This window comes from Zychaea mexicana, assembly GCF_025766255.1.
Source record: "Zychaea mexicana strain RSA 1403 chromosome Unknown BDB00scaffold_1, whole genome shotgun sequence".
Lineage (NCBI taxonomy): Eukaryota > Fungi > Mucoromycota > Mucoromycetes > Mucorales > Lichtheimiaceae > Zychaea > Zychaea mexicana.
The window spans coordinates 97,611-122,738 of record NW_026516664.1 but is presented as its reverse complement, the minus strand read 5'-3'; the positions used below and the strand labels follow the sequence as shown (position 1 = coordinate 122,738).

Sequence of the window (25,128 nt, the reverse complement as noted above, 5' to 3'; positions counted from 1 at the left end):
ATAAAGAAAGGTAATAATGCACCGAGATCAGAGATTGCGATACCGACGTTTGCCGGCACACTTCATGGCTTGTACTTCGGGACTTAGACGACATGCCTCCTCCATTCTAAGGTGACGTTTGAGAGCGTCTGTTCGAGCAAATGCCTTTTTGCAACACAAACAGACATAGGGCTTGTCACCAGTATGGACGCGGACGTGCCGTTGCAGATCATGTTTGCGCGCAAAAGCTCGAGTGCACATACAACAGGCATAGGGCCGAATCTCGCCGTTTGTCGTTCCTGCCGTTGTTGTTGCTGTGGTGGCAGCAGCAGCAGAATTGTTGGTAGTAAAATTAGCAGTTGTAGTGTTTGACAACGGCGATGACGGCGACGAAGCTTCTGAGCTTGCTGCTGTTTCATGTCCTTTGGTTACTGTTGCCATGGTTGTTGTTGCTGCTGCCATGGTTGCTGCTGCCATACACATTCCCGGATCGATATCCACTGGTGTGATTGGGGACATTGGGTGCTGCATAGTATAAAAGGTAGTATCGTAATAGCTTCCACCAACAGCATCACTAGGAGACTCGGCGGGACATGTGCAGGATGACGCACCATAATCCATAGGGTGGTGATGTTGATGATGATGATGATGCTGATCGTAATCGGACGACCGACGTACCATGGTGTTCTGTCGATAGTAGAGGTCGACGGGCGTCGTTGGAAGAGGAGGCTGCTGCAAACAGCAGTCTGGCGAGAATGGCGACGACGATAGCGAAGAAGATGGCGACGCGTGCGAAAGGCATGGCGGCTTGCCGTTACTACTCTTCATGCTTTGGGTATCGTCGGCAGCGATAGAAGCACTACCACCACCATAGAGCTCGTCCACTACAGTATTAGTGGAAGACGACAATGCCGAAGGAGCAGAGTAAACTGAAAGACGATGAAGATTGTTGTGGTGATGCAGCATATCATAAGGTTGTTGCACATTGTTGATGTCGTCATAATAGTGTGGACCGTTGCTGCTCGTCGTGGATGTCAAGTTGGATGGTATTACAGACTGAAGCGACGGAGGAGGAGGCGCGTGGAACATGGTTGGGGGATAACATTGCTGCTGTTGCTGTTCAGGCTGTGGCTCATGCTTTATAGAGGCCCAGTTCATCAAAGAATGCATGTCATTGTTATTTGGCGTGCTGACGGCATCATGGGCATAAACTTCATATGAGTCTGAGCTGTACATTGTTCTATAGAGCGATGATCTTTTTGGTAGCAGTGCTAATAGTAGTAGTAAAGTACACAATACAGAGAAAAAGAAGTTGAATTAAAAGAGTATAGCGGTTGAGCGAAAGATAAGAGACAAAGAGAGAAAGAGAGGTGGGAAGGGCCCAGTACGTTGGATCATTTATAGAGAGTTCAAACTTTACAGTTATGCTGCAGCGGCAACTATTAAGGAAAAAGACACCCACACTCTCAGCGATCAACTCCATAAATGTACAATGCCCAATGTAAACCAACGGTATAGAAGAATCGGTACCTTTTTTTATGTTACCCAACGATCCCCCACCCCCTCTCGTTCTCTCTCTCTCTCTCTCTGTCTCCCCTCATCCAAACAAAGTGAGTTGCATATAAGACATCTAGCGCACCACATCATTCCCCCAATTCTTCCCCCCCTATTTCTTGACATAAAGAGTTATCTGAACATTACAGAATACGCATTTCTTTTCCGCTGCTGATTTTCAAAAGAGAACGTAATCTGTTGTTCTTTTGCCGTATCGTCGTCGTCGCATGTCGATCATTTAGAGTGGAGCTCAATCCTGCTTTTATTTTCGCTATTACAAATTACCACAAGTAACACCTCACCCCCCTTTCTTTTGTTTTGCTTTGAATGATCGGTGAAAACACGGAAAGAATCGCAAATCAGAAGCTTATGGAATAGTAGTAATAAGAATAGCGCTCTTGTATTTTCTGTTGCAGATGATGTATACTTGAGATGAGGAGTAAAAAGATATGCAATCAATTACAGCGGGTTTTGTACGGAAGACAAACACGACATGGTGCCCAATATTTCGAGGTGCATATTTTAGCTGCAAATAAGCAAGTGAGGGAAAGAATGCAAGACATATGTATGATGTATAAGGAGATGCGGTAACAAGCGTATCTGAGACAGCAAATGATGATGATGGTGGTGTTGCTGATGTTGATGATGATGAATACGTGCTGCCTGTGTGTGTGTGTTGATGTTTTGATAGGAGGACCTTTCTATTTCCAGTAGATGATGACATTGCATCATATCACCATCATCGCTGTTACTGCCATTATCTTGGAGTAGCAGGAAAGAATCGATCCCATTTCTTTAAACAAAAGCGGATGGTGCATATGCACTTTATGTGAAAATTGATGGGTCCATTATTCTCTGTCTTACTGCCCACTAAACGTGGCTCGTTACTGCTATTACAAAGGAGGCTGAAATAGAATGGGAGTGTAGAGATGTGAGACAAGTACCAATGAGTTTTCGCTGATGAGGGTTTATGAGGAAGGAGGGGGTGCAGGGGAGGTGGAAAGCTATATACCCACTGCTGTTACCGATGGTTGTCAAAGATTTGCATTAAGCTCTAATTTACATCTTATCACATACACGTCAGGCGCTTGCTCAATCGTAAAAGGTCCGCAAAACATGTATATTTAAACATTACAGTTAGAGTTGTCTACAGAACAGTCTCTCGGTTTCTGGGGGGCATCCAGGAGAAAGGATGGTTCTTGTGTTTGGTATGTGCTGCCCTGTGTGTGAGTGAGGAGAGCCCTTTTTTATTATTCTTAGTGCTCGTTGGCCGTGTGTTGTACTTGTCCATCTTTTTGAAACCAATCGATAGTAGTAATGGGAGTACATGATACGAAAGAAAGACCGTCTCACCGTATTTGGGGCAAGGGCCAGATTAATATGTATCGCGTGGTCTTTGCTTATTATTATTGCTATTTGCTCGCTATATATGACAGCGTGGCTCCTAAACTGAGAAAAGAAGGAATAAACGTTGTTTTGTACGATATTAACGAGCTTATTACATACTCTGTAAAGGATGTAAATCATTTCCATTTAATTTCATGTGCAATATTCTCTACTTCAAAAAAAAGGGTCGTTTTAACAGCGATCGCGCTTCGCTAGGCCTGCATATTATCCATCATACTAGTTGAAACAACGCAATCCATCATTTAAGAAAAACCCGTGGGTGTCATGGCCCAACCGCAGGGACTTGGCCAATTGTAGATACTGCAACCTATCGCTAAATAAGAAGGAGATTTGGAATCTCAGTCTAGTATATCACGATTATACATAATAGCTGCAAGTTTATGAGGAGCCCTTTTTCTTTCTCGTTAATGGCTATGTGGGGGGGAGGTTGGATCGCCTTTCTCGTTTGCAAAAATGATAGATGATGAGCTAGGTCAGAGAGGAGAATAATTTTCGAACGTTACATCAATCTAGGGAGCCATTGTTGTTGTTGTTATTATTGCTTTCTGCTAAGTCATTTGCTCGCTCGCTCACTTTCCCGTCCCCCTGACCTCCTCCCGTTTAAAAGGAATTACCCAAATTTCGGTTAGCAGCAAAGGAGAAAAAGGGGGTTACGATAGACACTTTATTTTCGAGCGAGCGAACAGATAGATAATCTTGCCTGTTTACGTCTCGTCAGTAGTAAGGTGGCTTGCTCCCGTTGACAGCACTGCTGCTGTATTTCACATACACATAGGAAGCCCATTCAGCCCCCCCTCCCCCAAATAAGAGACGAAGATTATTCCCCTTGACGCCCCCCTGAAAACAATATCACACGAGACCACATCTGTCGATGGATAGCGGTGATGCCTTGATTATGGTCAAGCGTCAACGTGGCACTTGTACTCACAAACGAGATTGAGAACAACCTGTTTACCGTACATGGCATCATGTACGTTGGTCCCTGCACATATGAGCTTTTATTTTACCTTTCCATCATTATCTTTTCTTTTATTTCGCTCACGTGGTTATGTTGGGTTTTGTTCCATTTTGTTTATTTAGTTTCTACGAAAGACAAAAAAGCATTGTTTTTTATTGTTGAATGATTTTGCAAGGTTGTTTGTTTGATTTGATTGTGTGTGTGGGGGGGGCATGTCTTGGTTTTTCCTGTTATAACTCTCTAAGCGGCGGCTCTCTCGAGCTCGTCATCTACTTGTTTGCCCTCAACATAGGCTTTGGTGCACTTGGCCATCGTGCTTGATGCACGCGAGATAGAGTCGGTCTGGTAGAAGTTCTTGATCACAGAAGAGAGTACTTCACCACTACTCTTGGCATCGGATTTACGGAGGGTCGAAAGACCAAGTTGGCTGGTGGTGGGTTGCTCGACAACGTCGTAGCGGGTAAGGGCAGGGCTGATTTCGGAAAGACGTGCACGAACAGACGGGAGGTCGTCGTAGGGAAGGGTCTTGCCTGCAAGCTCGGAAAGTGCACGAATGATCTTCCAATCCTCACGGGCAGCAGCTGGTGGGTTGACACCAGCACGGGTGATTTGTGTACGGCCTTCAGTGTTCATATAACTATATAATATATATATTTTACATTGTCAGTAGTCTTAGCATTACGGCCATATGCATTACCCGCTCTTTTCTCTCTAATTTCACATATTCCACACAAAATCCTGCACAGCAAACCATACGTGGCATTCTTTTCGGTAAAGGCAGAGCCTGGAAGGATGACATCGGCATATTGGGCACCAACATCACCGTGGTGACCTTGGTATACAACGAAGGCATCCTTGGGCACATCAGCAGCATTGATTTCATCGGCGTTCAAGAGGTAGAGGAACTTGGCGGAGGTAGAGGCAGCTTCCTGGGATGTGGGAACGAAGCCCATTTCATATGCAGCGGTTCTGCCAGCAGCCTATATGATATTATATACAACCACGAGTAATCAGTTAGTCCCCATCATTCTCTCATGTTTGTTTTTCCTAGGATAAGCTACTAAAGATACTTACACGCTGGAGAACGTTGAAACCGTTCCAATTATCCTGGAAGACGGTGCTCTTGTGCTTGTCAGCAAGCTCAGCGACCTTGGAAAGCAGGTATTCACTGTCCTTGGCGTTCTCAACAACACCCGAGCCGACCAAGATCATGGGCCGCTTGGCCTCAGCGAGACGCTTGGAGAAAGGATGGGAGCCGTCCAACAAGGATTCGATCGACTTGGCATCCTGACCAATGTGTGCGTAGTCATAAGTCAAGTCAGCGGCCTCACCGACAAGACCAAAGTCTTGACCGTTGTGCAAGTAGGCCTTGCGGAGACGGGTGTTCAGGATAGGAGCTTCGTGGCGAGGGTTAGAGCCAACGAGCAAGACAACATCAGCCTCCTCAACACCAGCGATGGTCGAGTTCAAGACGTAGTTGCCCCGGAAGTCGGCATTCAAGGCAAGAGGCTTGCCACCGTTGGGAGCATCGATAGCCAAGTTTTCAGAGCCAACGCGGTTCATCAAATCCTTCAGGGCGACCATGGATTCGGCATCGGCAAGGTGACCAGCAATGGCCTTGGCGTTGTTACCCTCAACCTTGCTTAATTCGTTGCTGACGCGCTCAAGGGCCTTTTCCCAGCTGGAAGGGACGAAACGGTCACCCTCACGCACCAAAGGCATTGTCAAACGCTGGACGCGCAAACCGTCGTAGAAGAAACGAGTCTTGTCCGAAATCCATTCCTCGTTAATCTCGTCGTTCAATCGGGGCAAAATGCGCATGACTTCAACACCACGCGTGTCGAGACGAATGTTGCTGCCAATGGCGTCGGACACATCGATCGATTCGTATTTCTTGAGCTCCCAAGGACGGGCCTTCATTTGGTAAGGCTTGGAAGTCAAAGCACCGACAGGGCAGAGGTCAATGACGTTGCCGGACATTTCAGATTCGATCGTCTTTTCAATGTAGGTGCTGATTTGCATGTCGTTGCCTCGACCGCTGGTGCCGAGTTCGGGAGCACCAGCGACTTCGTTTGCGAAACGGACACAACGCGTGCACTGGATACAACGGGTCATTTCGGTCTTGATAAGAGGACCAAAGTTCTTGTCCTCGACAGCACGCTTGCCACGGGGCTCGTGGAAGCGACCACGGTCGCTACCGTAACGCATGCTCTGGTCCTGCAAATCACACTCACCACCCTGGTCACAGATAGGGCAGTCCAAAGGATGGTTGTACAGCAGGAATTCCATCACACCTTCACGCGCCTTGTGGACCATGGCCGTGTTGGTCTTGACCTTCATACCGGGCATAACTGGGTAAGCGCATGAAGCAATGGGCTTGGGGGCGCGTTCAACCTCCACCAAACACATACGGCAGTTACCAGCAACGGATAAGCGGTCTATTATAACAGAAATCCAATCGTCAATGCCTTTCCTTCTTCTCCTCTATCGATCGTTTTTTTTTATCTCGTGTATTCAGTTCGTTTGTTATTTACCGTGGTAGCAGAAACGAGGAATCTATCAGAATTTTTAAAGTACCATTCAGAATTAGGTAAGGCTGTTTCTAGAAACAAAACAAAGTGGATCGTAACGACTACGTACATCAGCACCAGCCTTCTCACAGGCCTGAATCAAGGCAGAGCCCTGCTCGATCATGACAGACTTGCCATCAATAAAAACTTCGATTTCCTCCTTTTTAGAGACAGTGGCAGAAAACGCACGTGCTATATTAAAATTTGAGTAATTATATAATTATTAATAATGGCGGATTATATTGTTTCGTTGTCAATTTTTGCTGTTGTTGTTGTTGTTGTTTTCGGGTGTTGAGCGGGTTGTAATTGCTATTGTTGTTGCTGTTGTTGCTCGGGTCGAATTAAGTAAAGAAAAATGCGTCTTGGTATATATACCTCCGGTTTTCAAAAGAGTAGGCGTTCTGCGCGCAACACCAGCCTTGTTGATGACGCGCAACATTACGGAATGTGTGAGTGGGGGGGTTATAAATAAAAGTTTAAGAAAAAAAAAAGGTGGTGTGGTTCGACGCCCGATACCTGTTTCGATGCTGGTGTGTCTGTTATGTTGCTATTCAGCTCGTAAAACGGGGTCTGGAGGCGAAAAAAACAAGTGACGTCCTACCCCAAGTGACTATGTTGCCTTTTGAGGAATTTCGTGCCCATTTGCCTCGTTTTTTACGACGCGGTACACAGGCCCTTTCCTTTGCGTTTTCTCCTTTTCATAGATCCATGTTGCCCTATACCGGTTCTGGGCTAATACGCCACTTTGTGATTACGGACGACACCTCACTGTAGCTGGCTTCAGAAAACACCCTATCAACAGAAGCTTATATATGCATGTTTAGATGGGCATAATATCTCGCCGATCATGTCTGTATATTGAGAGCTAATCACATCTTACAAAACAGTGATTCATACTACACTTCATTGTTCCATTTACACGGTTTTTGATGATATGCAGAGCATAGCTTTACAATGTAGAAAACTCTATCACCGTCATTTACGCAAAAAGCTCATCATCTCAACATGTGTTATGCTAACTTTATGCCACATGGAAGCTCTAATGACTTGAAGAGCACACTGGTGGGTGTGCAGAAGTATCAGCTATGGACAATAATGGGACGGGTTTGTTGAATGAGTTTAGATACCATGCTGCTCGTAAAGGATAAGATTCTCTGATGGCAAGTGCACTTTGCAAGTCATCCAGCTTCTTTCTCTTAGCACGTATCATTCAGGGCAAACATCACAGTGTCATTTATTAAGTATAGAGCAGCAAATATAACGATACAGAGCATGTCTGTATAATATGCTCCTATTTTTCATATGCCGTAGTAGAGCTCTCGTTCTTATTCTATACAACCTCACTCTTTAGTCGTGGCCCATCCACCAACTTTAAGACTGACCCACATTGTGCACGTTTGATAATTGATTACTACAATCACCAAGACTGATGATTTTTTAAAGTGCAAATGTCATGGAAGGCTTTACAAAAGCGAAACTTGCAAATATGATGGCTTGCTTTTCAGTAACATGGAGATGCAATATCAGAAAAAAACTACTCACACGATCGATGAATGGGATCAAAAAGGAGGGAGATTTTTTTTCTTTTGAAAATGTCGCCTGCCATTAGTAACGCAGTTACAGTAATATTTGTTTCATTAGAACTACCCATCATGACACTTTTCTTCAAGGTACAGCAGTCCCCGTCATGAAAAGCAATGTTTGGGGCAGAGCCTTTTTTTTATTTATGGCTGGTAAGCATTGGTTTTACCTGTGCAGATACCTGATCACAACAGAGCTCTCCTGATCATGCATATTCTCAGATCGGGTATAAGAAAAATAACCAGCCGCAAGGGTGGCACGCCAAATCAGGTCACACAACAAGCCCAACCGATATGGACCCTGCAGGGCAGATGACGAGTTTTTTTGCAAAGCACTGAGACAAGCACTTAATAATTGCGTTCCACACTATATAAAAAAAAAAAAGATAGTTCACACGTACAACGTATAACCCAGATATTTCACATACACAAATTCATACAATATCTTAAATGGTGGTGGTAACACGTACAAAAATAACGAGTAATATATGTAAGAAATTATAAATACAAGATAAAATAAAAAAGCATGTACAGTAAGAGAGAAGTTATTACACACAAAGGGGCGCGGGGATGAAGTTTACTTGTGTTGTCGTTGTTGTGGAAGATAATGAATAGAGTATGGATTCAGAAGGGGAAAGATAAAAATCTACAAACGCATGGATTGCCGCTGTCTCTTTTGCTCGGCCTTCTTCTTTTTGCGAACAATACGCAACAAGTCTCCGTCGTCATCAGACGAATCGTCATCAGATGAATCTGTCATAAAAGTGTCACCAGGGTGGAGCATGGTGGTAGGTTGTTGTTGTTGTTGTTGTTGCTGTAAAGAAAGCGATGAGGATGATGCATGATCTAGGATGGGCTGATGATGAGGTCCTCCTACTACGGATGGTGGGGTTGGTAGTGGTTGGAGAACATGGTTTGGGACGTTGGCGTTTTGTGGCGTGGTATAAGGCGGTGGCGGTACGGATGGATAAACCATAGAGTCATCGTGGATTCCTCCTGCTCTCATTGGCGCTGGACCCCCATAGGACCGTGGGGGTGAGATTGAAAAGGCGGTTGCTTGTCGACGAGGGTCTTGCTGTTGCTGTTGGGGATAGTGATTGGATGTTGGATGAGGATCAAAGTACATGAAACTATTGCGATTATTATTGTTGTTGTTGTTGTTGTTGGTTGGTAAAGGTGCTGGTTGTGGCGGGGGTAGAACAGGTGGTTCGGTGACTGAGGGCGTTCGAGCAAATGACGATGACGAAGATAATTTATCCGGCGTGGTTAACGACGTGTTGCGTGAAAGCGGTTGTGAGTCCCAGGATTGGTTTGAACGCCAAGACGACGCAGACCTCTTTGACGACTTGCTGTCCGACCGATCCACAGTGTCTTCCTTGGGTGTCAATGCGATATGCGGTGCACTGCTCCGTACGTGTTTGTGTTGTTGGATGGCGAAAGCAGTAATATCGCCGCTCATGCGGAAAACATTGTTGCTCTCGTGTGTTGTTGTTGTTGTTGTTAGTGTTGGCTCGTCGGTATCCGAAACAGACATCATTAAGGAATCGTCGTCGTCGTCATCGTCATCGTCGATGGGTATATCGGCCAGGGGCCAGGTGCCAACGACAATAGGGAGTTCGAGTGTAACTGTCTTTGGCTTTTCGATAATGTCTGTGAGACGCACCTTGGCGCGAATTTGGTAGTACATGCGTAGCGTCATTCCGTCATACCCAATCGTCGGGGGTGTTGACGTCGGAATGGGCATCTGGCATGATATGGCTTGTGAAAAGTTGTAGGGTCCAATCATGTTCAGGTCATGCTCGGTTGTCTTGAGCACGTCCTCCTTGACAAACTGATGTCGTCCGCTACGAATATCCGCCATCCGTACCAAATCCAGCCGTAGACCCTTATTGACAACCAACGACTCTGAGCATGTGACAATTATGTGGATGGTGACGATATCGCCTTTAAGAAAAAAACGATGATGTAACCGTGATATATGTGTGTGTGAGCGCAATGGGGTTTTTTTTTTCTTTCCCTAACTTTCCCTCTTGTTGCGTTGTGTGTGCCCTTACCTCGTGCAAAACCGGTACGGGGAATAGACATCTTGAGTTGACATTGCTTGCTGGATAAGGATGGCGCTTTGGCAGTTTTCTCTTGAGGGATCCTGAATTGAGGTGCTTCGATATCAAGATATTCGAGAATGGGCACCACGTATTGGGCCTTTGGACAGAACGACTCGGGCACCATCGGTCGATCGTGGATTGCAGTAAGCACATATCGCACCTTTGCTTTTCTGGCAAACTGATAATAGCGTTGATAATGGATGCACCACGATTAAAAAAAAAAAACCACAGTTATTCTGTGCTTGCTAATTAGATAATTAGTTTGATATACTACTAACCTCCATGGTGCTGGGCAGCTCGATTCCCTTGGGCACCTCAAAGTTGAAAGCAAACGAATGCTGCTTGGCTTCTAGAATGCACGCCTTATCACCAGGAGAAGCTCGGATGTTCTGGGTGCGTTGGAATAAAGTGATGGTCTCTTTGTCTTTGACCGAAAGCACGACTTGGCCAGTGAACCTGAGGATTATATGGTTTGTCTTGGTGGGACTTTTGGGATGCACAATGACCGTGCCTGGACATTGTCAAGATGGTGTGTAAGTTCTACATGGTGCGGGCATAAACAGAGGAAAGGGAGAAAGAGAGAAAAGGCAGTGGCATGTGTATGCGCAATATACCTTGCAAAGAGTCTCCTGGAAAGTAGAACTTTTCTTCGTTCAGTACAATATCAATTGTCTTGCCAGACTTTGCACGGCCTCTCATGATACGCGTGGTGGTGGTGGCGAGTAAGAAGCACCGAGCTATTGTAGAAAAGGAAGCGAGAAGGAAAAAGAAAGGGCGTTCGCGGGTTCTATCTTTAGCTTTATTTCAAAAGAAGGAAAATAAAATGGGTGGGAAGCACACTGCGCCCTTTGTGTTGTGGAGATGCAACTGCGCCTTTCCCTCCCCACCCACAGATAATACCTTCCACACACACACACACACACACCCCCCAAGTATTAGCCCGCCTTTCATTCTGACCGGTACAAGTGCCACCCGTCCTCCACACATATACACACACACACACACACACATCTGCGACCCTTATTTTCTATCATCGGAGGGTGGGTAGGGTGGGGGGCGGGGGCTAAAGGCTTTGTTGATTACTGTTGTGTTTGGTGGAATGGGGAATCGCTGCGGTACATCATCTACATGACGATTAAGGCTTCCACACGTAAGCAACCCTACGTTTCTCTCTCGTTTCTTTTCCGTATTCTTTTCTCCCTGGTTTTGATACAGACCTCCTTGGCTCCCACGCTGCCACCACCACCAGTGATGCCAAAGGTGCTGAAAGTGGTGATGTTTGAAGGCTCCAGTGAGGGCCATGAAATACCGCTCGTCTTTTTCAGTTTGAGCTCGACCTTGGTCGACAGCACGGTGAAGTTTGAGTTTTCAGGTTCAATCGACTAAAAATATGACAAAAGATGTGTTAGCTTCTTCTTTACCACCACACACTGCGTAAAAAAGGCAACTTACAGCGTAGAGTGGGAATGTCCTTTTGTAGCGCTGATTCTTCTTCATTTTCAGGTCCAGCAGGACAGAATCCTTGTCAAACTTGATCTGACTGTCCACCTTGTTCTTGGCAAATACGCTGAGGATGATGTGCGTCTGCGTCTGGTACCAGTCCGTTCGACAATCAACCAGCTCTTCCTTTTCCGCACCCTTTTGACTTGCAACAAACAGATGCTTTCCTTCCTTGCAGCCTTGGATCTTGAGGAACTCGTCGAACTCGAGCACGCGTCGCTTGCAGCAGCTCCATCCCTTGGAGCCCTCGTGGAAAATGGGTGTGCCGGGATGATACACACATTTTGCTTCAGCGCCCTGACCACGGGACGTCGCGTCATCCTTGTATTGCACTCCACAGCCTTTCCGCTTACAGGTCGCACCTGCAGCAACGGGTACACTTTCGTCATCCTCTTCTTCCTCTTCAATTTCCTCTTGGTTTTTCTTCTTTTCTGCTTCGGCAGCAGTAGCTGTTGCCTTTGGCACTGCAGGCGACTGTGCTTGTTGTCCGTATACTTCTACGCCCTCCTTGGTCACTTTGCTGGGCTCGGGTTTAGCTGCAGTGGTGGTGGTGGTGGTGGCAGTAGCTGCTGGTGCAGCAGCGGCTGGCTTCTCAGTGCTATGACGTCCGAACGTACAACCCGGGATCTTGAGGAATTCGTCAAACTCAATGACTCGCTTTTCGCAACATGACCAGCCCTTCAAACCTATATACGGATTTATTTATTTATTTTATATTTCCACACACGCACGAGTAAGGATACATTCTCTTCAAAAACACATTTAGAGTGGTACGAATCGTAAAGTCAACTTACCTTCATGGAACACGGGTGCGCCAGAATGGAATTGACACGCTATATACAACCACGATTCTCTCCGTTTTGAGTACATGAATCGACGCATCGGTTAGATTGTATAGAGTGTTACCATTGTCTTTGTTGTCTTGCTCAGCGAATTCCTTGTCGCAGCCTTTGTGTGTGCACTTGGGCATCGTGTCGTGTAGAAGCAGAGTCTGTTTTTCTTTGTGCGGGTGGGTGTCAAATATGTGCGTCGACTTTTTTTTTTTTTTTTAAATATCCGCAAAAGGCTTCTCGTGGTTTCTAGGCGTCCTAATAACACGGGGCTGCAGACGAAGAAGAAGGTACCAGCATCTACCTAGTACAGTAGTACTACATAGCAGAGAGAGCTTGGCTCTCATGGGCAACCTCCCACTCTTGTTCATCTTGAGATATTAAAATAAGGAGCACAGCATACTGAAGTGTATGTGGATTAATGAGCTTTTATATTGCGTACATACACCACCACCATCTCCACCACCTCCACCACATTTCTTCTTTGTTCTTTGTTTGTTCGTATTCAATTATCCTTTCACCTATCGCTGTGGCAATCACTGCTATGTCCATTTGACAGATGGGTCAGCTTCAATAGACATCGCCCCCTCCTTCCTTATTTTCTCCTGTACAAGTTGTTGCTTTTGGAAAGCATCTCATTCTTTGTTGTATACACCTTATACAGACATAGGCAAGAATGGGCAACACTACTTGTTAATAATAACATGGCATCCAATACAGACAATTCTCCCTGTTTCTCCACGACTCTCCCAATTCCTCTGCGGAACGGAAGCAGGGCGAAAAAGATAGTGTTGGAGGTTCCTTAGGAGGTGTAACTCTTTTGACTCTAGAGTGTGTCGGCTGCTCAAAAAGGCAGGCAGGCGGAAAAATTGAGCATGGCACACTTGCCCTTTTTTTTTTTTCCTTGCTTCATTCCCTTTTTTTTTTATTTCATTTCAATAAAGCCCACCAAAAGAAAAAAAGAAAACCTCCTCTTTCCTCTGGCAATGTCCTTTGCAATTCCTTATCTTTTTAGAAACAGTGTAAAGAAAAAACGAGAGCATGTGGGACATCAACATTCGCAGAATCCGTTAGCTTCGACTTCTTTTGGATTCGGCTGCGGTCATGGCGGCGTAGGCGGCGGAGGCAACTTGAGCAGCAACAACTATAACTATGCAATCAGCAGCAGCAATACGAATAACAGCAACAACAACAGCAACAACAACAACAACAGCAACATTGCCAATAACGAAAGTAATAGAGACCAACCGTACCCAACACTTGTGTCCATGGTGCAAGCCAAAGCAGCAGCGTCACCCAACCCCTCGCCTTCATCGTCCACCTCGTCCCGATCACGCCCTACGTCCATTGCTGCTCATCCTCCTGCCATCGTACCTTTGGAGCCGGAGGAGCTGGAAGATAACCGCTTCTATCGGTACATCCGCTCGCACTTTAACCTGATCTTTTCTCGCTCTACTGTCGTATGCGTGCCTCACTCACGGTCCCTGGAAGGACTCATACTGACAAAGGATTTCATTGGTACGTTCCCATTTTTATATCTTTATTTTTTCCCTCCATTTTCTTCTTTTTCTATTGGGTTATACTCCCTTTGCTGCATAAAAAATTTGGGGATCTTTTTTTTTTTTTTTTTTTTGCTGCGCTATTTCAGGAAAAACTGGAAACTTTGGTTCTGATCGCGAACATTTTTTCTGGGGATGCCCCGTTGGTTTATCCCCCTTCACTCTTTTCTTTTATGTCTTTGTTTCTACCGTTGATGTTTTTGCACCACAATTGACCCTATGGATCTCCCCCACCCCCCTTCTCCCTCCCCCACATCCGCATGTGTCACTAGAAACGCACTGCTACAATACCTCGCCGTACTATAAGGAGCAGTACCAAGCAGCGAATGGCAAAGTGATTGCGATTGAGATTCCGCTGCTAAGTACGGTCTCTGGTAAGGCACAATAGGAAAGACAAAGAGCGACAAACCCGTGTATGGTTTTGATGCATCTGACCCGAATATTTTTAGGCTTCAAAGAGCCGAGGACGCTGCATGTCATGGCCGAGGAATTGGTCTACATTGGACGGAAAAAGATTCGAGTGCTGATGATTGAACGTCCCTTGGAAGGAGAAGCTCCTGTATGGTTGCATCCTGTGTCTTTCTTTTCTTTTTCTCTTTCATGTCTTTTTTCCGATGGCTCACCCATTTTTGTTTCACAGCTACGACAGCAGCCTCGGAGCCCAAACACGATATCGATCCCAACCGCTCGAAACTCCAAAACGTAAGGTTATCAAAAAGAACACACACTGTGTGGCGCGTGCCATCACTCTTCGCTCACGCTCAGCTGATTGTGATTTCGTCTAGCGACCTGGACTTTCTCAACATGTTTCCCGAAAACGCGGAGGCCATGCACGAGCTTCAGTTGACGGTGCAGAAGTTTGTAGATACGTATGTGTACATTCGAGGATTCAACGCATACACGGTGGAGAAGATCCAGCACATGTATATAAAAACATACAAGGTAGTACCGCCAGCGTGTAGCTGCAACCGCTTATTATTTGGTACGACGCTGCTCATGCATATACACACATGCTCTCTGTTTTTTTTTAGACTATCCTTCAAAGAAATAAGCTCCTACGCGATGCTTGCAGATTGCAGACTGAGCATGATCATTTTTTGGAACTAGTGGAAAAGTATGTCGTCATTTGGGCTTGTTTTGGCAAGAAAACTGGGCTAATTTCAATTCTCTTGTTATTGTTGCTATTGTTCTGCCCTTCCCCGCGGTGTGTAGCGTCGTCATGGGATTCTTGCACGAAAAGATTTGGGTCCAGTCATTGCGTTCCATCTTACATTCCCAAGACAACTATCTCGACTCCATCTGCAGAGCCTATGCCCGGGAAACCATCACGCTGAACCGGTACGCTGTGAGCCATCCGATGGCTAATATGTCGCTCGAATGCTTCGAGGCAGCTATCGTGTGCTTGCGCCGCGTTGATACCGACATTGCACCTCCGATATCCGTCTCCATCGACGAAGAGCGGCCGTCGGGACCCTTCCCCGCAGCATCCGACCAGCTGGCGTTTACCCCGCTAGAAAAGCTTACATGCATCCGCACAGTCTTGGATCTAATTACTGAGGCCGTGTCGACCTATATCAAGAGCACTTCTGTCAACATGGTGCCTGATGGTAACTGAAAGGAAAACCGTCTGGCCTTCTTGCTCTTCTTCTACTAACCTCCCACCTTGATCTTTTTTTTTCAAAACGGCTAGATTCACCCGTCACTGCCGACGAAATGATACCCTTATTCGCTTATATTCTTGTCCATAGCCGTATATCCCGCATAGCCAGTCTAGTATTCTACATGGAACATTTCCGTCTATCTCGCATTGAACGATCTGAACATAGGTACAACCCCCCCCCTTTTTTTTTCGGCACACTTGACGCTGACAGCTTTTATTTTCAAGCTTTGTACTTGTCACCTTGAAAGCGGCGACCGACTTTTTAAAAGGAGATCCTCTCTCGTTGCACGACGCTAGCTCCGGCATGTCAACACTATCCACCACCTCCACCTCATCAGCCCTATCGCCTAAACTATCCCACTTTCGAGGGCGATCCACTTCCTTCAGCTCCACTCCACAAGCATCAGCAAACGTGTCCCATGCACCTTCCCATTACCGCTCCGTTTCCATGTCCTCGCAAACCTCTCCTGTGGTGTCTTTAGCTACTGTTAGTGGTGGTACTAGCACTGCTGCTGCTGCTGCTGCTGCTGCTGCTGTTAATAACAAGCTGCAACCAACGGTACCATCCGCACGATTACGGCATCGAAAGTCACATAGCGCTGATCTACACAACCTTGCAGCCGAAATCCAAGAACAATATCAAGAGCAGCACCTTGCGAGAGAAACGAACAGCAGTAGTCGCCGTAATTCACTGACACCAAGCGTTGTTATTCGACCACCTATTGTACTCCCCAACACACGAGACATTAACCGAAGAAGTCTGGATATCACAAACGACTGGATGCTCGCCAACAACAACAAAACCTCTTACAGTCATCATAACCATCTTCATCACGCAAGCTCTGGGCGACCTGCATCACTCGGTACGCTTGATGGCAATAATAATATTAATATTAATAATAATAACAACAACAACAACAACAACAACAGCAGCACTTTGAGCAACAGTAGCAACAAAAATATCAGTCATTCAAGGCCAATCGTATCCACTACATTTCCTACCATTTCCAACTCGAGTCCGCTTCCCGGACTGAGCAGCCCAACATCGACCGCGAACCACACTAATAATAGCAGTAATAACAACAGTAGAACATCCTCCCCATCACCCATCCGCAACTTTGAACATGTCAACGATGCACGTCGACTAGCACGATCCCTCAGCTCCACGTCGTCCTTGTTTAGCAAAAAGCTGACCCATCCGCCGGAAATTATCAACATCCGTGGGAAACCTGAAGCTGGAGTGCGACGACCGGCATCGATCTGTATCGACCCACGCTCCATGCATCGCGAAGACGAAGACACCGAGGATGATCTGATGGGCGATTTTCTTCGTGGATTGCAAAGCTTAGATGGTGATATTGTCGGTGAACGTACAGGTTCATACCGCACTGTCCGTCGCTTATAACCACACAAAAAAGAAAAAGAAAACTCGGCACCTTGTTCTTTTTTCTCCAGTTTGCATTTGATTTTACCCACCCTTTTTTTTTTACTACGTATTATTTTTTTCAAGAGAAAGAGAGGTGTGAATGGGAATTTACGTACATCCTCTTATTCCTTTTTTTTTTTATTGTGTACACATATTGGACTTTGCTTTTCTTTGCGCCCCCCCCCCCCCGCCCACCCCGCGCCTTTTTCTCCTTTACGACTTACTAGTACTGATAACTCTTTTTCTTGGTTTTGTTTCTTTTCTTTTTTTTTGCCAATGTGAGAAAAAAAAATGTACATAATATATATAAATATTTTTTTTAAAAAAAAAAATGGTTCTTTTTTTAGTCTTCTTCTCTATAAATCTCTTTTGTGAGAAAAGCCGCCACATCTAGATCCTTCCAATACTGAAGATGTGTGCTAAGTGCACTCCAGTATGGATTCTCAAGGTTGTTTTCTTGTAGACAATAGTCGACACGGCCTGTACTGTTCAGCATACGCACACGCCGTGCACCTTCTGAGTAAACGTTCAATGGCGCCGGAGGAGACCGTCGCGCACCGCTGCCTGACTGTCGCTCCATCCTGCTAGCCCAGAAACTACTGGTTGCATGAACAGCTGAATCGCTACTAGATCGTGCATGTGTATATTGCCGTTCAGGTGATAACCAATCCGTTGTTGCTGTAGCAGTTGTACTGGCGCTAAGCGCTGCATCGTCAGCATCACCCTGGCTATCATTTTCATCATCGCTGTTGTTTGCCAACGTCATGTCGTCGTACATTTGCTGTCGAGAAAGACCCAGCCCGCGCATCACCAGGTTGGCCGTCAATCCATACTTTATTGACTCGTACATGGCACCTGCTCGGTTCGTAATGTTCTTGCCGCTTCCCGACTTGTTTGCTGCTTGGTATTGTCTTTTGATCAGTTCTTTCATGCGTGGTATAGGCTCCGGTTTCAAGTTTGTTCCGTATTGTCTTGATATCAATGGCTCTAGTCTATAAGCTACTGGATCAGACTGAAGAATACATTTGCCCAATTGTTAGTACTCTATTTTGCGGATCAACAAAACTTAAAAGAAAGCGTGACTGGGGTGAGTTCAGAAAAATTTAAATGAACGTTTACCTTGTGAAAGATATTATACAAATTTTCAACTGCTGGGTAGCAGAATTGGACAGGTCCACGACTTGGAAACTGCGCTGTATTTGGAATATTTTTTCGTGATGCAATGCGATAGCCTTTTAACAACATCATGACGCCAGCGGGAGATCCAAGGCTAAAGAAGTTTTGCGTGTTGAACAACAGTGAGGTTGATGATACGCTACTACTACTACTACTATTGTTATTATTGTTACTAGTAGTAGACTTCCTGTCTTGCTCTAATGCAGCCAAAACTTGGTTTTTCAAGTCCGCTGGTGAGGTGTTTGCAGGTTGCATTGACAGCATGTCAAACGCGATTAATGCCTGTTGTTTCTTTGTTAGTCCAAACATCCTCAGTAGGCTTTACGCCGCCCTCCTCGAGTATTTTGAGAGAAAAGGCTTACACCCAAGGAATGGCCCACTATGGAAACTTGACCGTTACGCTCCAAAAAATCTGGGTGTCGGCTGACAAAACGTAGATAAATCCGATTTACCAACTTGCATAGTGTGATGGTCATTTGCTCGCGATACTTTGGAGTCAAATACAAGGGCACTAGAGCATGACGTATAATTTAAGAATATTAGCAACCATTTTATATACAATTCTGCTAAAAAGGTTTGCCTTTTTGCAGAGAATAACGTGTTTACCATCCATTATGACATCGGATACCATATTTCGTATATTGGGTACGCTGTCTACGGTCAATTCATCCAGTGTGGGGCATCCATCATCTCCGTCCGGCATTCCAAGGTCAGCCTCGGCTCCGCTAGTTATCTGATCCTTCACCGATAAGCCAAATCTCACACCTTGTCGCCATGGTATCGGAAGCACTTGAATACCGTTTGAACGGTCAGATGCAATTGCTGTGGGGTATACTAATTTCATTGATTTACGCAGGTCATTGACGTCTATGATAAAGGGCATAATGAATATAAAAAATTGTTTGTAGCAGTGCCTAGTAATGTAAACGACATGTACCATCCACTACACTTTGTCCGGAGAACTTCTGCCCTACTCTATACACAACAGAAATCATACTTTAGTATCAATCTATATCCAAAGACTGCATGTGTAAAAACAATCAATTACCCAGGGACAACAAACACCAGATGATCGATTCGACGTTCTCCATCACCGTCATCCTCGGTAGCTTTGAGCTCTTCCTCGTTGTCACTTTCACTAGTCGATGTATCCAAATATATTGCATCATCCTGGGCTTCGCTGTCGTTCTCTGTGGCGGCTTGAGTCTTCGTTGCTGTCGCTGTCGCTGTGGGCTTCCCTTTCTTAATTCCTCGCAACTGTTCATCCACTGCACGATAGCCTCGAACCAATCGTGTTCCGCCCAGATTCTGCTTGTTGGTGAGTCGTGTAATGATGCTTTTGGCCAACTTGCTACTTGTGCTATTTCTAAATTCGTATCCAACCTTGTAAGACTTCACCACTTTTTTATTTTCTCGTCTGAGTGCCTAAAACTTACGACAGCAACCAAGCGGTATCTGTTCCAGTATATGCCACATACTGTCCAAGATAGGGACCCAGCAAGTTCCATTGGCGCTCCACTGGCCTCTTTGCTAACGCCATCTCCAATTTCTTTTCCTCGATCGTTGTGCTAGATACACCATCGCTTTCCTCCTTTTTGGCTACCGGGAACGACTGCCGTTTGGATTGCCGAAGTTCTGCCGCACTTAAAGCTGCTTCTGGGTTCACATAGGGCTTGTGTTTACTGGATCGATGATGAAATAATAAAAATAGAATTTAATTCATTTTAACCGTGCCACGTTCCATTGTTATGTCTGTCAATCTAAGAAATCGCTCTTACCGATATCCAGCCTCAATCTGCTGCGCCAGAACTTCTTCACACGGCACCCATTTCGATCCTTCGTATTGCATAAACCACGTCGCTCGTCGTACAGGATACACAGGTCCTTCCCAGTAAATTGGCGACAGCGTGCGATAAAATACTTTGACCTCAAACAAATGGTCTTCGTTGACAGGTACTGCTACTGACGTATCGTCACTCTGTGTATACGTGTATGTGTGTGTGCAGATATCTACTTTTTAGAAAAAAACTCTTCTTTTTCTCTTTTCCTTAAAGTTATACCTGAAGAGCACGTTCAAGTGCTTCTGAATCGCGCTTTGAGAAGGCTACCCATTTCTTGTTTTTTCTACTGGATCGAAGCTGGGCATCGCCTTTGACGATTGGTCCATCCACTGCATAAAACCTGGAAAAAAGGACACAACTCAATCTCAGTATAACAAACGGACCCGGGAAAAACTCATGCCGGGTTTCTGGAAGAAGAAAATAAAGATCGCTTTTTTTTACCATCGTACGTCAAGCTTTGGTGCGTGAGGATCTGGTTGAAGTCCTATGCCTCTTGGACTCCCAGGCGAAATCGCGCGATGGGGAATGTCTCGTTCGAGCATCGTGGGTTTCGAGTCTCCCTTTTTCCCGCAAGCAAGCAAGCACACACAGAAGAAGAAGGGAAAAAATACCAAAAAAGAAAAAAATCCCGGGTAGAGCGTGAAGCGCTCGCTTACTTAATGCCGACCCTTTTGGGGATGAGGCTTTGGCAACAAGGAAAAAATACAAAAAACAGCTCTTGTTTCTGGTAAATCCATTTAATGACATAAAGACGAGATACGTTGGAATTACAATTGATAAACAGAACACACTCCTTTACGCCTGTCAAAAAAAATTCATGCGCAGGAATTTGGTTTCCATAGAAACAGATGTTATTTCTTGGGTCGTTTATAAACTAGTGAGGGGAATCGTATCAAGGAAAGGCCAAACGCTGCTTTTTCTGGTTTTCTGCAAGTCAATTAACCTTTTTTGTTCTTGTACATCACCATTCAAGGTGCATGTACGGTTTTTTTATGTCTTTATGGCTGTCTATTACCTACTATATTGAAGAAGAACGCATCTTTTGTAGAAGATAGCTTGGGATAATAAGTTAAGGAATCATCTCATACATCAGGTTTTTCTCCTTCAACTTATAAAAAGCGGGACTATCCTCTACGATTTACGTACGTTTTGGTGCCATATTTTATCGTAGGTGCCTTAAGCTTTTGCGATGGTATTGAGTAAAAAATAATCAGTGTCTATTGCGCACAAGAAAATGTTATTGAAGATTAATAATACGGTCAATTGATAATGATTTAATTCCTCTAAGCAGTATGGAGTCGAAGAAATAAAGAAGCACCACATAACTGTCAGGCAAATTATTGTTCATTGAACCACGATGTTGGTTATCACTGGTTGTCTCCTCGATGCTTGCATGATTTCCAGAGTTGTTCACTGATGTCAAACTTTTGAACTTTGCCTACAAAGCAAAAATGTAAAACTTAGCATCCTATTCTCTGGCATTTCACATCCATTGAAAAGTATCAAGATGTTTTTCTTGTTTTACCAGTGCTATATGCAAAATTAGGCAGATAAGTAACCCTTGTCAGTTTTTTAAACCGTCAGATAGACTTGACGACAATTATTCTACTAAACCTTGTTTTTGGGAGGCTTCCAGTGAAGACCATTTTAGAAGGGCTCTTGTGTTTTGCTAAATGTTTGTGGCAGTGTGCAATGACTGCATCTTCAATCGTTTTCTCTCTTTATTGATAAAAGCATGCGGACGCTCTCCCCATTTTTTATCAGGTCCAGCAACTACCACGCTAAAGTATAAATACATTGTCAGTAACGCATATTGATTTGAATGCTACATTACCAATGTTTTTCTAAAGCTAGCCCAGAAACTATGCACCAGTCCAATTGGAGGATTGCACCTTCAACTTCCAAAGTGTTAATGTTTTCACCGCTTCGATATTATCAGGTCTTTGGATCGATCGACAATCTTGATGGCGCCATATAGATATCTTCCTGCCATATCGCCACTCCAAAAGACGCCGTCTTTGAGTACTTTTGCTGTCTCCTGTGGATTGTTATAGTACCCTAGCATGATACAGCTGCCAGAAAAACACACTTCACCAATGAGCTCTCCACTTGGTGTCACATCATTGGATGTCTCTTTGTCGAACACGCGTACTTCATGGCTACGACACCGTAGCCCTGACGAGCCGCGAGAATGAAGCACTCCTTCTCCGGATAATTAGCAGATGTAACAGGAACATATGGTATACTTGCAGGGCCGCAGACTTTTGTCTGTTTAGTAGTGTAAGTAGATATATGACTTTTGTGTAAGCTGCCTGTTGATTATATATGACCATCATAAAGTATATGTTGTATAATGTTTCTATTGTTAAACAACTCGGTCTGGAAATACGAGTAGGATAGATATTGAGAGCGTGTAAATTTTGGATGTGTGCTAGATACAGTGACACCGCAGCCAAAGGCAAGTACAGTGTGTCCAAGTGGAGCAGCATCCTTGTGATTGCAGATTTATGTCTGAATAATAGACGTCGCACAATATTATGTACCCCGTGGCTCCTGCTTAAATGAACCCAATATCTGCCTTGTTCATCATGAGTCGGATATTTATAATACAGTCATAGATTCCGAAGGTTTTATATCATCTATTGGTTGACTTTAGCTACTGCTGCTTCTGCTTTTGCGGAACAAGAGAATACACACCTCCTACTGCCACCATGGTCCAAGGAAAGCTCCGACCATTACAATGAAACATGCGTACTACCCAGAATCACACTGACTCGGATGTGAGTTGTTTGGCGTAGATACACGTGGATACAGCCATCATGTAGCCCGCGATGAGAAACCATAACACCTTTGGGTCTGCAAGTTGAACCAGATGTGTTTAAAAGTATAACGTTTTCGTTACTAGTAAGAGGCAAATCGTTCCAAAGCAATATAGGATCTGATTAATACAGCTTTTGTTCATATGAACATGGTGCAGCGTCGCGCTGGCTTTACGTGTTTGCCACTTGGATATATCCCTTGAGTTTTTTAACCACATTGGAAGAAACGTTTGACACAAAGTCGGAAACACCAGAATGGTTGACAATGTATTCGATCTCTGAGCCCAACAACTGTATATTCATTGGCACAAGAATAGCACCTGTTGCAGGCGCTGCAAAATGCGTTTTTGGAGAGGCAAGTGTACTCTCACACAGAAGTGCAACACTATCATCTGGTTTTAAGTTACAATCTTGGATAAATACATTGACAAGATGCAAAATGCGATCAGTAAGTGTCTCGTGAACTAATGTGCGGTTACTATGAATCACGGCGGTCTTGTGGGCATAAACCATGACACTCAAAACTGAATACTGCAGTTGGGTCAGTGCGATATCGTACGGCTACTGGTTTGACACATTTTTTTGATAGAATCTATGATAAACAAATAACTTACAGTTAGCTTTCTGACTATTTCATCAGTTGTTCTTGATGGTAGCCGCACTTACATCTTTCTCAAACCCGGGGTTGCCGGACTATGGCCTGCCAAATGAGCAGCTATACCATTGATTCTGCGTTCGGGAAAAGGTGTGTTTTGCTGATATATCTAACTGATTAATTTTTTAACGGTCATGAAATCCAGTAAGAAAAAAAAAAGTTTTATAAAGAGAGACAAAACAGAGCTTTTCGTTTCGACATGCAAGGATGCAGTATTTATATGTGAACGAGAGAATGCATAATGTCGATGCATGTATAGGGCCTATATTGGTAAGCAGCCGCCACCAGGTCTTGCGACAATAATATGGAATGTTTGTTTGCCCGCCAGAAACGACGCCATTTGGGTTTTTAAAGAGGTAGTGCACTGGAAAATGCCTGAGAAGGTCGCCAAAGTGTACGGCATAGGGTGGAACTTTTGAGACGGTGAATAAGCTGCTGCTGTGGATGGGGATGCGGTGTAAAATTCTTGCCTTAAAGGGTTGTGCGGCCATTGTAGATTGTAGTTATATAAGTAAACATTTGGTTAGTTAACAGCAGCCTATATAGGGGACAATGGTAGTAGATTATTAGACATCCATAAAAGAGCTGACTATTGTTTAGAAAGTAGCTACTACAATATGTAGTCTGGGCTTTCTATTTTAGGATTCACATTTCAACATTGTTGCAACAATCACATTTTTAGCCCCCTATGCTACTTCAAATCCTATGAAATCCTTAGAAAAAACCATGATGAAATTATTATTCTTTTTATAAGCAAATGCCATCAATATGCAATACATTTCTCCTAGTAGCTTTGAGTTTTATCAACAAGCTGATATATAATTCATGAACAAAACAAATACATTTACGAAAGCAATGCAGATAAATACATAAAAAATTTAAAAAATATATAATAAGTTACTACTAACAATGTTTTGTATATAATGCAACGTTTGAAATAAACAAGTATGGCTCGATGGTCTAGTGGTATGATTCTTCCTTAGGGTGGAAGAGGTCCCGGGTTCAATTCCCGGTCGAGCCCCTCGTATTTCGAGGATTGCATCGTATAGATGCGGCTCATTTTTGATTTTTTTGCAAAAAACCAGTTTTCACTCTGCGTCGAAACCTTTCGGCGGATATGTCTTATTTTTTGTGAGTGAGACCACGAAGAGAAAATCACAAGAGGGAGATGACCATGAAGAAGTGTAAACACAAAGAGAATATAGCAGTTGTAAGATAATTAATGACTAATGCTTAGCAAAAGAGTAGCTGCGCATTAAGACGCCGCAGTAAAGAAGTATTGTCGGTAATAAAAATAACCGATCAATGGCTACGACAGATATACCGTAGCCAGGGGATAAAAGAGAAGGGATAGAAAAGAGTATGTAAGATGATGCTGATTGTATGTTTCTATTGCGATTGTTGATCCAAGATTAATGACACATTGTTGTATCCAACATGATCAGTAATACATATTCTTTAATCTGTCATTAACGATTGCTGTTATTTCCCTCATAACCTCACTTCTGC

The 25,128-nt window shown here is 44.4% G+C and overlaps 7 protein-coding genes and 1 non-coding gene across 8 annotated transcripts; 2 read left to right on the top strand and 6 right to left on the bottom strand.

Moving 5' to 3' along the window:
* Window positions 1-42: 42 nt before the first annotated feature.
* Window positions 43-246, bottom strand: BDB00DRAFT_732251 (uncharacterized protein; the record flags this gene model as incomplete). The annotated part of the gene is made up of 1 exon (XM_053118336.1): window positions 43-246. A coding segment is annotated over one exon (204 nt), but the record flags the coding sequence as incomplete, so codon positions are not given.
* A 3,548-nt stretch (window positions 247-3,794) lies between these two features.
* BDB00DRAFT_794011 (G subunit of NADH dehydrogenase) lies at window positions 3,795-7,044 on the bottom strand. Its single transcript, XM_053121275.1, has 6 exons — window positions 6,844-7,044; window positions 6,539-6,660; window positions 6,433-6,454; window positions 4,973-6,336; window positions 4,655-4,878; window positions 3,795-4,535 (listed from the first exon to the last, which is right to left on the bottom strand). Exons 1-6 carry the CDS (start codon window positions 6,905-6,907, stop codon window positions 4,139-4,141), a joined length of 2,193 nt encoding a protein of 730 aa, XP_052985717.1. The 5' UTR covers window positions 6,908-7,044; the 3' UTR covers window positions 3,795-4,138.
* Window positions 7,045-8,694: 1,650 nt separating this feature from the next.
* On the bottom strand, window positions 8,695-10,852 carry BDB00DRAFT_752815 (uncharacterized protein; the record flags this gene model as incomplete). The annotated part of the gene is made up of 6 exons (XM_053118647.1): window positions 8,695-8,801; window positions 9,180-9,451; window positions 9,581-9,992; window positions 10,103-10,331; window positions 10,432-10,577; window positions 10,768-10,852. The coding sequence occupies 6 exons, from the start codon at window positions 10,850-10,852 to the stop codon at window positions 8,695-8,697; spliced, it is 1,251 nt and encodes a 416-aa protein (XP_052985716.1).
* A 364-nt stretch (window positions 10,853-11,216) lies between these two features.
* On the bottom strand, window positions 11,217-12,706 carry BDB00DRAFT_771 (chord-domain-containing protein). Its single transcript, XM_053119928.1, has 5 exons — window positions 12,560-12,706; window positions 12,448-12,486; window positions 11,606-12,339; window positions 11,371-11,535; window positions 11,217-11,277 (listed from the first exon to the last, which is right to left on the bottom strand). Exons 1-5 carry the CDS (start codon window positions 12,621-12,623, stop codon window positions 11,233-11,235), a joined length of 1,047 nt encoding a protein of 348 aa, XP_052985715.1. The 5' UTR covers window positions 12,624-12,706; the 3' UTR covers window positions 11,217-11,232.
* A 1,045-nt stretch (window positions 12,707-13,751) lies between these two features.
* BDB00DRAFT_752895 (uncharacterized protein) lies at window positions 13,752-15,657 on the top strand (the record flags this gene model as incomplete). Its single annotated transcript, XM_053118653.1, has 7 exons — window positions 13,752-14,001; window positions 14,315-14,416; window positions 14,492-14,618; window positions 14,703-14,744; window positions 14,828-14,984; window positions 15,074-15,156; window positions 15,255-15,657. The coding sequence occupies 7 exons, from the start codon at window positions 13,752-13,754 to the stop codon at window positions 15,655-15,657; spliced, it is 1,164 nt and encodes a 387-aa protein (XP_052985714.1).
* Window positions 15,658-17,282: 1,625 nt separating this feature from the next.
* BDB00DRAFT_793982 (DDHD domain-containing protein) lies at window positions 17,283-20,607 on the bottom strand. Its single transcript, XM_053121274.1, has 8 exons — window positions 20,083-20,607; window positions 19,741-19,986; window positions 19,353-19,670; window positions 19,242-19,279; window positions 18,911-19,171; window positions 18,667-18,815; window positions 18,248-18,586; window positions 17,283-18,140 (listed from the first exon to the last, which is right to left on the bottom strand). The coding sequence occupies exons 1-8, from the start codon at window positions 20,151-20,153 to the stop codon at window positions 17,472-17,474; spliced, it is 2,091 nt and encodes a 696-aa protein (XP_052985713.1). The 5' UTR covers window positions 20,154-20,607; the 3' UTR covers window positions 17,283-17,471.
* Window positions 20,608-22,063: 1,456 nt separating this feature from the next.
* BDB00DRAFT_866326 (uncharacterized protein) lies at window positions 22,064-23,477 on the bottom strand (the record flags this gene model as incomplete). The annotated part of the gene is made up of 2 exons (XM_053126210.1): window positions 22,064-22,304; window positions 23,140-23,477. 2 exons carry the CDS (start codon window positions 23,475-23,477, stop codon window positions 22,064-22,066), a joined length of 579 nt encoding a protein of 192 aa, XP_052985712.1.
* A 1,091-nt stretch (window positions 23,478-24,568) lies between these two features.
* BDB00DRAFT_t1 lies at window positions 24,569-24,640 on the top strand. Its single transcript has one exon. It is a non-coding gene; the product is annotated as a tRNA-Pro (tRNA).
* The last annotated feature ends 488 nt before the right edge of the window (window positions 24,641-25,128 follow it).

Bases quoted from the DNA above. Each gene is read 5' to 3' on its own strand.
- BDB00DRAFT_771 (XM_053119928.1), bottom strand. From the start codon at position 12,623: ATGCCCAAGTGCACACACAAAGGCTGCGACAAGGAATTCGCTGAGCAA. The intron at 12,487-12,559 runs GTAACACTCTAT...GGTTGTATATAG, and splicing joins GCAAGACAACAAAGACAATG to CGTGTCAATTCCATTCTGGC. The intron at 11,536-11,605 runs GTAAGTTGCCTT...TCATATTTTTAG, and splicing joins GGACATTCCCACTCTACGCT to TCGATTGAACCTGAAAACTC.
- BDB00DRAFT_793982 (XM_053121274.1), bottom strand. From the start codon at position 20,153: ATGCAATACGAAGGATCGAAATGGGTGCCGTGTGAAGAAGTTCTGGCG. The intron at 19,671-19,740 runs GTAAGTTTTAGG...ATACGAATTTAG, and splicing joins GATACCGCTTGGTTGCTGTC to AAATAGCACAAGTAGCAAGT. The intron at 18,587-18,666 runs GTAAGCCTTTTC...AAGAAACAACAG, and splicing joins TAGTGGGCCATTCCTTGGGT to GCATTAATCGCGTTTGACAT.
- BDB00DRAFT_794011 (XM_053121275.1), bottom strand. From the start codon at position 6,907: ATGTTGCGCGTCATCAACAAGGCTGGTGTTGCGCGCAGAACGCCTACT. The intron at 4,879-4,972 runs GTAAGTATCTTT...AATATCATATAG, and splicing joins GTTTCAACGTTCTCCAGCGT to GCTGCTGGCAGAACCGCTGC. The intron at 4,536-4,654 runs GTATGGTTTGCT...TATATTATATAG, and splicing joins TTTACCGAAAAGAATGCCAC to TTATATGAACACTGAAGGCC.